The sequence below is a fragment of the Equus przewalskii genome, chromosome 2, assembly GCF_037783145.1.
Source record: "Equus przewalskii isolate Varuska chromosome 2, EquPr2, whole genome shotgun sequence".
NCBI lineage: Eukaryota > Metazoa > Chordata > Mammalia > Perissodactyla > Equidae > Equus > Equus przewalskii.
In genome coordinates, this window is record NC_091832.1 from 9,904,943 (window position 1) to 9,918,224 (window position 13,282).

At 45.9% G+C, this 13,282-nt stretch overlaps 2 protein-coding genes across 9 annotated transcripts in view; both read left to right on the forward strand.

The window, feature by feature from the left end:
* AGBL4 (AGBL carboxypeptidase 4) overlaps positions 1 to 13,282 on the forward strand; it is a 1,226,144-nt gene that overhangs the window by 965,015 nt on the left and 247,847 nt on the right. The window lies entirely within an intron of this gene.
* BEND5 (BEN domain containing 5) overlaps positions 9,844 to 13,282 on the forward strand; it is a 47,654-nt gene continuing 44,215 nt past the window's right edge. The window contains exon 1 of one of the 4 annotated variants that reach the window (XM_008541718.2): positions 9,844 to 10,205. In XM_008541718.2, the coding sequence (XP_008539940.1) occupies positions 9,980 to 10,205 (226 nt within the window). In that variant the 5' untranslated portion in view covers positions 9,844 to 9,979. The remainder of the gene's footprint in view (positions 10,206 to 13,282) is intronic. The other 3 variants (XM_070609706.1, XM_070609707.1, XM_070609708.1) reach the window with 3 other exon arrangements.

Below are 13,282 nucleotides of genomic sequence, written 5' to 3' on the forward strand. Positions count from 1 at the left end.
TGTAAGCTTAATGTATATGTCCCCCTCTCCTGCCTTGCATGAGTTTTCTTTGCGTCTTGTTCCCAAGGAGGCAGGGGACAGGATTTGGATTTTCCCTTCAAGTACCCCTTACTCTATCCAAACCACAATTGGTGCTATCAGATGTATCAGCTAGCAGGAAGAGGAGTACAGCCTCCCAGATTCTGCATGGAGCTGGTGATGGGAATGGACATACATACTAGTGACAAGCAGTATGCCAGGGATGACTGGGGGCAACATAACAGAGTGGGTACTTCCTACCAGGTTTGAATCAGGGCATGACTTGGGCCCTCACTTTCCCTCTCTGCACCTCAGTTGATATGTCTGTAAAACAAGGATAACAACAATTACTTTCCAAGGTTGTTATGAGGATTGCATGGGAAGCAGCTAGCATTACCAGGGACAGAGTACGGAGCAATAACTTTTAGTCCTTTTCTTTGCCTCTTCTCTTTTACCTATGTTATCTCATTCACTCCTCTCAACAATCCTAAAAGATAAGTATAGTTTCCCATTTTATAGATTAGAAAACTCTATCTGCTTCTCCATTGTATCCTAAGTACTAAGCAAAGGTTCAGGCATATAATGAGCCCTCAACAAATAAGTCATTAGTAAATGAATGAATGAACGAGTGAGGCAGTCTTACAGAAGTTAAGAATCTTTCCCACATTTTCAGAGCTAGTATCCCAGATGAGTTAGGACATAAGGCAGGGCATCACAGAAAAATTCATACAAGGAGACAAAAAAAGAACCCAGAAATGGGAACAGAGAAGCATAACATAATTCATCTTTTTTTTATGATTGAGAACACTGTGTTTCACAATTCCAAAGGCATGTTTTAAATATACAAAATCTGAACACAATTTTAAAAACAGACAATAAAACCCCAAACTCAGCTTAAGTCCCAAAACTTCATAAGATAAAAGTACAGATCTTACTAAGGCCTCAGCTTTCTTAAACAAGGCATATGGCCCCAGCATTGGCCAGGAAGGAATAGTGGGTGGCATCTCTGCAGTAATAGTGCCCAGTCTTTGGGAAGAGAGGGGAAGACACTTCACCCAAAAATAACTGGCTCCTGGGGATCCATTCTTGTCATTACCCTGTGACCTTCTGCAAGGAAAAGGTAATAGAAACTCTCTCAGAAGATGAGAAGGAAAAAGACAACTGATGGGTTTGGGAACCTACTGTGTGTGAGGCATTGTGCCTGCCAGGCACTTTACATGCATAGTCTGTTAGACCCCATGACAACCTTGTAAGACGCTGTTTGAGAGTTGAAAACCTGAGAGTCAGATATTTGCCCAAGGTCTCACATTACCTTACTGATGGAGCAATAACTGAACCCAAATCTGAGTTGAAAGCCTGTGTACTTTACACTTTTCATATTGCCTTAAAGCCTCTTATATGCCATGCTACCTCTCCAGAATGGGTCCCTTATCTCTTATCTCTTTTTCCTCTATTCTTGCCATTACTTTTACATGATAATAAAGGTGTGTCTGATAGTCAAGAAGAGGAGGTGGGGTTTTGATATTCTACACTCCAATTCACCCCCCACCAGCACTAAAGGAATATGTGAAAAAGAACTATCAACAGAAAATGTGTTGACTATTGTATATATGAGTCATTTTTTCATCATAATATAACAACGAGGTCAAGAACTTTTTTTTTGATTGACATAATAGGTGGCCCTGTTATGCTACTAAATAAAGAAACTGTTTTTGAGTAAATAAAAGAAGACTTCTTTATACTGTGGATTGAATCTAGTACACTCTCACCCACCACAACATAGGATGAAAATATCAATGAACTCCAGGGTGTTTTTCAGCATATTGCCTGCCAGGGTCTCACCTGGACCAATCAAGGTAGTCTAGACATTCCTAGAGAAGCAACATATGACCCTTTGAAGATGGATGCTCCATTATCTCCCCATCCTAGCTAGTAGGGCACAGATGGTTCTCACTGACCCAGAGTCAGACCCAGAATGAGCCAGAATTGGGGTAGAAGTCCATTGTTGGGGATCTAGAGTCAGGTAGCCTGAGTTTGAATCCCGGCTCTGTCATTTACTCCTGTGTGACCTTGAACAAGTTACCTAACACCCCTATGTGTTGGTTTCCTCAACTTTAAAATGAGTTGATACTAATAGTACCCACCACCCAGGATTGTTTTGAGGATTACTGAGAAATGTATGTAAAGCCTGGCATGACGTAAGCATTCCACACAGGTTCACTGCTATTATTCCTATTCTTATTCTTATCACTCCAAGTAATAGCAGGTAAGAAGGGGGTGGGGGTGGGGAGTCCTACAGAGATGTCTCTGACTAGAGCTCTCTGATCCTCTTTTGTTCTGGCTCTGAGGAGCCTCCACCCAGACCATTCAGTTAACAGGTGATTCCCAACAGGTTCCAACTCCGTGGCCACCAACAGAGGGTCTAAGACTATAGAAATCTGCTTGAGCAGTTAGAAACCTCAGAGTTCCTGAAAAATTTAGGGTCTCTGGAGTAAGGAGGTCATGATTTAAGAAACCCCAGATAATGCAGTCAAATTGTTAGTATTCACAGAATCATTAGCCACTCAAGTTAGGCATGCTTGGGATGACAGATATTGGACTTTCCCATAAGGTCTAGTTCTCTCAGATTTCTAGTTGGGGTTTCAAGCATCTAGGAAAAGGGAAGAGAGGATTAAACCCCACAGTCAGTTCAGCTCCTTGTTGCCTCAGGAAACTGTAAGGCAAGGCCTATATCAAAACAGCTGTTGAAACCCAGACTTTGGATCAAGAAACCAAGGGTCTGGTCTTCTCCATGTGACTATAAACAACTTCTGTCACCTCGCTAAGTCTTAGTTTCCTCATCAGAAAAATGGAGATAATAATAGTATCAACCTCATGGGGTGTTTTGAAAAGATTAAAGGAACTAGTATGTAAAGCAACCAGTACAGTTCCTATCATGGAAGTCAATAATTGTTAGTTCCATTTTCATTCCTTTCCTCTGATTTTGTACTGAATTTGTGGTGTGGTTGGGAGACATTCTTAAGAAAATCAGAGTTGTTCATTGTTTGCTGTGTGCTTCTGAGATGACTTAACCCTCTGAATGAACATTCCGTTTTGTGTCTCTGACCCAGAATGGCAGCCCAGAGTTATCAAACAAAAGCTTAAGAGTGAATGAGAATGTGGGGTGCACTCTGGCCCTATGAAGACATAAAGGGCAGACATTCTGAGCCATGGGGTGCTTGGGATGAACAGAGATGGTAACCAGAGAACCAGCATGTGGTCCTTGAAGGAAGGTTGCCCTGTTATCTAACAGCGAGTATGCTGAGTAGGGGGTTAGGGAGTCAATGACTTTCAACCAACAGTAGGGTTAGAAGGAAGTCTAGCCTTGTGGGATGAGATGGAATCACATCTCGTTTCCCAGGAGGCCCGTGGACTATATCACTGAGATTCCTGATGCTATTATGTAATTATTGGTATTAGTGTATGTCAACTCTGTGTGATTGTCAACTTGACTATTTTTCTGCTGTGTGCATTTTTCTGTAATTATTTCCATTTTGTTCTCTCTTTATTTTAGGAAAACATTTGAAAATGTCAACCTGTCTAGTGGTGCCAAGGGGAAGACTACAAAAGGGGCTTTTATTGTTTTCTGGGCCAGATTGTGAGAGCTAGATATGGTGGGGGCCCAGAAACAGAGAGATATTCACAAGAGGATGGTGAGACTCAGAGAGACAGAGTAAGGCCCTTGAGATACCTCTCCCTCCTTACTTTTTTAATTTAATTTAATTTTATTTTATTTATTTATTTTTTGAGGAAGATTAGCCCTGAGCTAACATCTGCCAACCCTCCTCTTTTTGCTGAGGAAGACTGGCCCTGAGCTCACATCCGTGCCCATCTTCCTCTACTTTTTTATATGTGGAATGCCTACAGCATGGCTTGTCAAGCGGTGCCATGTCCATACCTGGGATCTGAACCGGCGAACCACAGGCTGGCGAAGTAGAACGTGCACACTTAACCACTGCGCTACCGGGCTGGCCCCATCCCTCCTTACTTTTGGGGGCTTTTCTCTCCTCTAGGGTCTGTGTTTCTGACATGCACTCATTCAACAAGTGTTTGTTTAGGGTCTCCCATGTTCCAGCCTAGATGCTAGGATACAACAGTGAAGAAAACAGATAAAGTCTCTTCTCCAGTGGAGCTTCGATCTAGTGGCAGAGACAGACAATAATAGAATAAATATATATTACAATTTCATTCAATAAACATTTATTGGGCACCCTACTTTCAGCATGGGAATCAGAGCTCTCATAATGATAACTATAATAATAAAAATAATAGCAACTATCATTTATTGAAGACTCACTACGTATCAGGCACTAGGTCAGGCATTTTACATGGATTATCTCATTTAATCCTCGTAACAACCTTATGAAGCTGTATTAATATTCCCATAAAGAAAGTGAGGCTTGGAGACATTAAGAAACTTGTGCAAGGCCACACACTTAAAGTTAAGTTACCAGTTAAACCAGGACCCCAAATACCTGGTTTCTTGTTATAGCTTTGTCATTTATTACTTGAGTAATATTGGGCAAAATAATTCAATACTATGAGCCTGGTAAGAACAGCCTTACTCATTAGGCCAGAGTTTGGATCCAGGGCCTAAGACTATAACAAAACTGTCCTCTTTTCACACTGGTATGTTATTTTTCAGATGAAGAAATTATTGCGCCTCAGAGAGGTTACATAGACATTTCAGAGCCTTGTATATTTTCCCTGAAAATAATATCTATGACTTGTTGAGCAATTATGTGTCTGGCATGTTACCTTAAAATTTTTCAACTCGGAGGTGCTCAACCTTGTCTGCTATTACAATAATCCAAGAATTCAGAAAAAAAATCAGTGCCCGGGCCCCATCCCCAGAGCAATTGAATCAGGATCTTGGGGGTTAGGACCTGGGAGCGGGATGTTTTTTAAGTTCCCCAGGTGATCCTGATACACAGAGAAGGCAAAGAACTCCTGCCCTGATTCTCACACCTTCAGAAGACGTGCATTAATTGCCTCATTTTACAGATAAGAAATATGAGCTCAGGGAGGTGAACTGCCTTGCCCAAAGTGACAGCACAGATGTGGCAAAGGCAGGACTTAGCCCCTGGTCTGATTCCAAAGCCCATATACCTGTAGCCCTCCAAGCTGTCAGCTACATGACAAGATGGCATTCTCTCTAACTCCAGGAGATGTTCGCTGGCCTTTGAGCTTGTATTCAACATGCAGCTCCTCTCTTTCCTTCCTTCCCTGTCCCTACTGCCCCTCTCTTCCCTTGCCCAAAACCCCACAACCAGACTCAATCAGACTTCACGATCAGGAGTTCACATGGATGCACTGGGTGGAGGCCCCTGCTTTGGGGTGACAGTACCCAGCTCAGGATAATGCCCACCATGGGCCTCGCAGGAGGTTCAGACCCTCCTGGCCAACTATCAACATTCCTTCCTTGAATCTTCCTATAAAGACAGTGGTCCTGAGCTCACAGCACAGCAAGTTACTTTTCTGGGAAAATTTTTTTAAAAAGCAGAGACTTTAAAATTCAAATTAAATAACACAGGAAAAAAGGGCAAATCATGAAAAAATGTGGTCAATCATTAGCAGAGAGGTTGAAAAGTCACGCTCCAATTGCTCTAAAAATTCACAGAACCCAGGTCTCCTTAAAATAGTTTTGCAAAGTACATTGAGAATTCCACGCAGTAATATGAACCATAAGTCTTGCTGCTGCCACTGAACATGCTGAGGCTGGCTAAGCCAAAGGAGCTTGACATTAACCCAACGCTCTGCAAAACTCAACAGGAAAGCATGAGGGAGACACAGTTGCAAAACTGCCCCAGATGTGTACATTTTCTGCTCCGTTAAAATGACTTGGATGAGAGGCAAAGTACATTTGGCCTGCAGAAAGAAGGAGTTAAGGGAGGGGCAGGCACAGGACAGTCAGCCTCATCACAAGCTTCCCACTCCCCAGCCTGGCCTCCCCTCCAATCCTTCCCCTACACTGCTTCTAGAGAAAACTGTCTAAAATGCAAATGTGACCATAGCCTTCCAGGGCTCCTATAGCCAAACTGCTTTGCTATAAGTCTCAATTTTCTCAACTCTATCATGGGGTTAATTCTACCCACTTCAAGGGTTTGGTGTAAGTTAACTGCAATCATGTATACGTGGTGCTTGGCATTGATGGTTTATAGTAAGCTTTGGAAAAAAAGTAGATATCACCATTATCATCACTGAAACCAGGTCATATGAGGACAAGCAGGTGAAGGAAGCCAAGATGTCTGCGCAGAAGACAGACAAGGTCCTAGGCAGACAGGATCCCAAGTTTTCCCATATCTGAAGAGCTGACAGGAGACTCTTGGTGGTGAACCTGGTGGGGCAGTTACAAGGTGAAACATTCTGCCTCAGTGTAAGCAGAGAAGACCTTTCTAACAGTCAGTAGGGTCTGAAAGTGAAGGTGTGGTAGTAACCTTCCAGACAGTAAGAACTGCATAAAAGGTGTCTCGATGATCATCTGGCAGGGATATTGAAGAGGGGATTCAACCATGATTTGGTTGGACTTGACCTTTTGAACCGACTCTTCCAGTCTGAAATCTGTACTTTTGAACTGTGTTTGCTTGCCGATCAATGAATCATCAACATCTTGAGTTTTTGGTATGTGTAAAGCCCAGGGCTACCTCTCCGGGTCAAAGAGGTACTCTGATTCAGTTTTCACTAAGGTGGAGGAGGCACACAGTGGGTTCTTCATGAAGCTATGTTCAAAGACTGACTGTGTTATTCATACAGGAAACAGAAACTCCAGGTGTCTTTCTGTTGCCCTTAGGTTGTCTCAGGGTGTCTCTCTGAGCATCTGTACTGGCCATTCCTTCTCTAGAATCCGTTCTGAGCACCTACAGACAAAATGTATTTGCATCTGTGTTTACTCTGTTGGTATCCACTTCATTGTTTATTCTTTTCTTCTTTCTGGGTTCTTGGGAAATGGAACTGTCCCCCACGAGAATTATTTACACAGACTTGGGTGGGGAATTTGTTTGAGCCTGAGGGTGCAGTGATATTTAATATGTTTATGAATGTGTCTGTCTCACAAGGAATGGAATAACTGTTCTGCCCCTTGGTCACTGGGAATGGGAAAGACAGAGTTGGGATTCAGCTCCAATTCTGAAAAGAAGGGACAGATTTTCAGAAAAACCATGTGCGAGGTTTGCTGTTCATGCTCTCTGTGTCTTTCTTTAACGTATTTGTTCTGTAAACATTTACTCCCAGGCCTTGTGCTAGGAACCTGGGATACCCAGCTTACTCAGCCTTTTTGTGCCCCCCTCAAAGAGCTCATTCAATGAGGGGAGATAAAGGTGCCGGGGCAACTTAGAAAGAGCCTGCCTGTGCTTGAGGAGTGTGGGTGGTTGGGGAAGGCTTTGCAAATGAGATGACATCTGAGCTGGTCTTTAGGGAAAGTTGAGGTCACTGTGCACTCTGGGAGGAAGAATTTCCCAGGGTGAGGGCAGAGCAAGCACAAAGGCTTGGAACCTGATAAAACATGCTGTCTTGGGACATGTCAAATAGTTTAATGTGTCTGGAGTATTCTGTGTCCAGGAAGGTGGTAAGAGATGAGACTGGTAATGTATTTTGAGGTCACCTTCCTTTAGATGGGATAGGAGGTTGACCAGAGTGCTACTTGAAGTTATTTTGCAAACATAGTTTGGAGCTTCATGGATTTTCGTTACATATGGCCAACTCTGCATGATCTGTCTTGTGAATTATCAGAAGTCTTGCTACACATTACTTCCCCTTGACCACCATAGGAATGTATTCTTAAAATAAAAACTCATTTAAGATCAGTCCAAAGAAATCATAATCATGAGGGTAAATCTACTGGAACAACTCAGAGTGGCTCCTCTTTTTTCCAGAAGTGTGTCAGGCAACATAGGACAACATCTACATCTACCTCAGGACATCTACCTCAGGACAACCTGTGGTCATGTCTGGCTGTCGCTGCATGTGTACCAGAGGCTTGGTTTAAGGGAACTTGATCTGACCTGTACATTTGGGTCTGGGAGCTGTGTATTGATGGGGTTCACCTATATAAAGTACTCCCCAAATCATAGTGAAATAATTTGGGGGTTTTGGCTTATTTACTTCATTATTAGTGTTGCTGATCTGAAATGTGAGCCCAGTGCTTTTTTAAAAGTAATCTTTAATGCTTTCTGATTATAAAGTAATACCTGCTTATTGTGGAAAATAGTTAAATTAAATACAAATGTATATACACACAAAGGAAAAGAAAATCGCCCACCACAACCAAGGAACAACCTTTTGGTGCACATATTTTGTTTTTTTCTTATAGGTCGAGTTCATTAAAATGAATCTTTAAAGAAATATAACATTTAATTCAGTCTGCTACCTCCATTAAGCATTCCTCTATGAGAACACTTTTCTCACTATAGCATACTTACTTACTTACACTTTTTTTTTTAACTCTCCCAGACTGGATTGTAAGGGTTTTGAGGACAGGGGAGGTGTGTTATTCATATAGTAACCTAATTTTGGCACAGGAATCCAAAACCGAAACTCAAGTTGTGATACACTAAGACTGCAAGGCATCCAGGTGTTCGTCCTGTTTGCTCCTCCTTCTCTCACCAGCACGTAGCCCAAAATCAGGCATGTAGTGCGCACCCAATGAATACTGGTTGCTTGAAGAAAAGAATGAATGATTGGATGGCTGGGTGAGTGTGGATTTTCATTTATTATTTTTCACCCGAAATTCACTGAGTCCCTACCAAGTGCCAGGTCTGGGCTAGGCAGTAGGGATGTAAGTAGGCATATTTGATCCAAAGCCCACCATCTCGGAGGCATCAGTGTGAAGATGCTGACCCCCTCTAATGTGGGATGGGGTTCCTAGGAGTCAGCCCTCTTTCAGCTGGTGTTCACAGCTTGCGTGGAGGGACCCAAGCTCCTCCAGGCTCTCTTCTGCCTGTGGTATTAGGACAGAGCAAAGACTGCTATTCCACAGACTCCCATTCCTGAACCTCTCAAAGTGCTTCAGAAACGCCCAGCTAGCCCTGACCTTGCCTTCCTGAAGAGCGCTTCTCCACTCCCTGCTTCATTCCAACTGGTCCCAGTTCAGAGACGGGCAGGCTGTGGAGGGGTGCCACTGCTCCCTCTGGCTGAGAGCAGCCCTCGACAAACTCTCCACCACTCCCAGCCAGCTAGTCCAACTGGAAATCCCAGATAAGCCCCAGTTCTGGTCAGAACTAGTTGGGCAGCTCTAGGGGAACGTTTCTGGCTGACTGACCCTCCCCACAGCGGGAGCTGGCAGTTTTACAAAATAAATAAATAAAGCGAACTAAAGGGGCTGAGAGGAGTGGCTAAAATTACTTGAAGCACTCCAAAATTCTACTCGCTTGCAAGTGCAAGTTTACACTTAGGATCCAAACAAGATTGCCCCCCCCCCCCCCCGCCCCGCATTCATTCTTTTGCACTCTCTCCTCTCCTTTGCAATGCAGTTGCGTTGCAATGCAATTTATTTTGCAGAGGGATTGTTGAAGCAATATAATCCTTCCCGCAGCGCGACTTTTACTCACTGCATTTTTTTCCTGCAGTGCCATTGTTGTTATTATTATTGCAATTCAATCTTTTTGCCCTTTCCCCTCCCTACTCGAATCGCGCTCCGGCTGTGATTGCTCGGGTCTGACTTTGCGAGTGGCGGTGCGCTTCCAAACCCCCCTCATCCGCCCCCCGCTCCCCTTTCCCCCCTCCCTCTCTTTTCCGCGCCCAGGCGAGAGCAGCCGATTGGCAGAGCGGTGCTTTCAGGAACAATAACAGTGGGGGGAGCCCCGGGCCCGGGGAGCCGCCCCCGCCCCCCGGCCCGGCCGCGCGGCTCGCGCCCCCCGCCGGCTCCCACCTCGGCGCCCGCCCCGCGGGCTGACCGGCCCGAGCGGGCCCGCCCCCGGCGCCCACCATGTACGCCTTTGTGCGGTTCCTGGAGGACAACGTCTGCTACGCGCTGCCCGTGTCGTGCGTGCGCGACTTCAGCCCCCGCTCGCGGCTGGATTTTGACAACCAGAAGGTGTACGCCGTGTACCGGGGCCCGGAGGAGCTGGGCGCCGGGCCCGAGATTCCCCCGCGCGCCCCCCGCGACTGGGGCGCGCTGCTGCTGCACAAGGCCCAGATCCTGGCGCTGGCAGGTGAGCAGGGGCCGGAGGGACGGGGGCCCTGGGCGGGGGGCGGCGCCGGGACCGGGAGGGGGCCGGGCGCCGGGCGAGGGTGCCGGGGAAGCCACTGCTTGCTCTGGCCTCCTCCTTCCGCTCCCTGGGCTCTTCTTTGGGGGAACAGGGTGTCTGTAAGAGGCCAGACCAGTTAAAAACACCAGATAGTCCCCTTTGTCTTTCCCACCTCCCGACACTCCCGCGCTGTCAGTCTGTCTCCATCCCTTTTTCGTTGTCTGTCCTCCTGTTCATTCTCCTGGTCCCTTCACTTTCTCTCTCTCCCCTCGCCTGTCTGTACCTTTATTTCTCTGTCGCTCACCTTCTCTTCACCTCTCTCCCAGTTCCTTCTGACTCCTTAAGTTTCTCTATCTGTCTGTCTCTCTTCCTTTAAGGCCGTTGGTCCCTCCTGGGAGTGAGGAGGCAGGGCAGATATTGTCAGACTCTTCTAGGTGGGAGTCCCTCTTCACAGAGAGAAGGTATGACATCCTTTTCCCATCTGGGCCATCATTGGACAGGATGAGGAGGCCTTGAACACTGGGCACCACTCTCTTCTGCCCCTCCCTGGCCAGGTGGCAGAGGTGAGGAAGTAGTGGCCCTCAGCATCCCTTAGCCTCTACATCTCTTTTGACTCTCTCAGAAGGCTCCCTGAGTGAGAGCTGGGCACCAGGAAAGAGTTTCTAGGTCAAGGTAAGACCAGACCTCCCATCCCTGCTCTCCCAGGACCCTGGGAGATGAGCAGGGCAGGTGGTCTCATTCCCATCTGACAGGTGAGGATATTGAGGTTCAGTTGGTGATAGGACAAGAAACTAGCGCTTCAGCCTCCTATACCGAATTCTCTCTGCCGTCCTGGGGCATCTTTTCCTTTGTAAAGAAGCAGTGGACCCACTTCCCCAGCTAGTTCTAGGAGGCTTGGGTACAGGCATGAGGGGAAGAGGAGAGTATCACTTCCGTTTTGGGGAGCAGCCTTTGAGCTGCTGCTGGTAAGGAGGGTGTGCCTTAGAGTGGGCAGAGACATAAGCCACCCTGCCCTCCACTTGGAAGGAAGACCAGGGATTAGCAACTGAATGAAGATGTTGCTAGTATTCTGTAGTTTTGAGATCGTTGCTGTTTTTTCCAACTTCCTTTGCTTTCTCACATTTAGCCTAAAAGATGAATCCAGCATGCATGTATCATATTTAAATTCGGTAGAAATGGAAACTGTGGCATGAAACAGAGAAGTGACTTGCCTAGGGTCCCATGGCAAAATAGCAGTAGATTAGAGCTTGGGCTCATGACTAGTTGTTTTCCTCCACCTCATGTTGCCTCTGGAAAGTGAGTTTGCAGGAGGTGAGGAGTAGAAGGAGAACTGGCAACTCCTGAGCACCGGGGTCCCTTTTTGACAGACTTTATCCTCACCTCCTCCCTGACAAACCCTGGGGCACAGGGGTGTAGACCCACTCGAAACACCTGGAGACACCTGGAGCCAGAACAGAATGAGGGGAAGTATGGAGAAAAGGGAAGCCTTTGTCGCTGATTAGGTTTTATTTTGTTCATTTCCTGTTTTTAATTACCTGAGGGAAGGGATTAGGACTTTATTCACCAAGGCTGTAGACCTGAGGCGGTCAGAACTAGGCTGTAACCTTTGCTTCCCTTTGGCTAGAAGGAAAGCAAGCGTGCTTCTTGAAGATCGTATTGTACTCCCAGATTGGAAAGGCCTTAGGAGAGGGAAAGGGATGTGTGTCAGAAGGAGTCAGTGGTATGGAGGTGTCTTAGTGTGTAAGGGCTGTTTTCCTCTTTTAGAGATTGTTCCTTCATCCATTTATTTATTCAGCAAACGTGAACACTGTGCTTGGCTCTTCCAGCACCACAGAGAGGCTGCTCAGGCAGATGGCAGCCCCCACCGATTCCAATTTTAAAAATCGATGAAAGTCCTCATAATTAAGACACATGAAGTTGTTGGTCTGAGGACCATGAATCTTGAATCTGTAGACTATTCTTCCTCCACATTGGAATGTTGATAAATCTCTGGGGTTATTAAAAACAAAAAAAAACCCTGGGCAACATCTGGAAATTGGCAGAGCAGCTCCAGAGAAGCATGGCGCCAGTTTGAGTGAAGTGAGTTGAAAAGCGCTTTCCCCCACCTCTCTTCAGTTTTTCTCTTGGGAGGATAAAGGGAGAAAAAGAAACAACTTGAGGTTGGCTAGACCATATTTTGAATTCCAATCAGCTGGTTAATTTTTAAATTGGAGCCGCTGCCCTGGCTGCAGACCTGATTGGAAGGGCCAGGGTGGGTTTGGGAATTCATTTATCCTGGAGAAACTCTCCTGTGTCTCTTGAAACCCCATCTTGACTTGAATGTGGTAGCTCTGAGAATGGCCCGCGGTGACTTCATCTTAAAGAGCTCACCCTGGATGTAAATACCACCGTGTCGTGGCATCGATGTGAGGAGGTGGCCCTCAGGGGTGGGGCAGAGATGGCTTGAATGTTTGTGAATTAGCCGTGAGTCATTAATCCCTCTTTGGCACCAACAGCATGGTTTCAGAGGTAGTTTCAGAGCCACTTTATGGCATTTGGTGAGAAGTGTGTTACTCTGCTGAGTATTTGCCCAGGCCAACCCAGAGCTTCTTCAAGTGTCCCTCTTTTTGTAGAGGAAACGTCAAAGCCAGCTGCTGTGGGGCTTTGTATTTTTCCAGCCCGTGGTGGTTGACACCATGGTTTCAGTGTGTGTCACACCCTAGTGTATGGCTCTCTTCTCACCGAATTGCAATTTCAGTTCAAGAAACAAGCAAATCCGCTTTATTGATCTTTATTTATTACTATGTGCCTGTGCATTACCTCTGTTAGTACTCCCTGTGACCCTGTTGGTAGGGATTGCTATTGTTATTATTTCCATTTTATAGATGAGGACACTGAGGCTCAGAGACTTGCCTGCAGACACACAGCTAATAAATGGCAAAGCCTGGCTTGGAACAAAGGCCTTCCAGAGCCAAGCCCCTGCTTGGCAATCTCCTTTGTAAATAGCTGATGTTCCCATCAGCCACATCGCGTGCTTGGAGGGAATGAAAGGAAATGGAAGA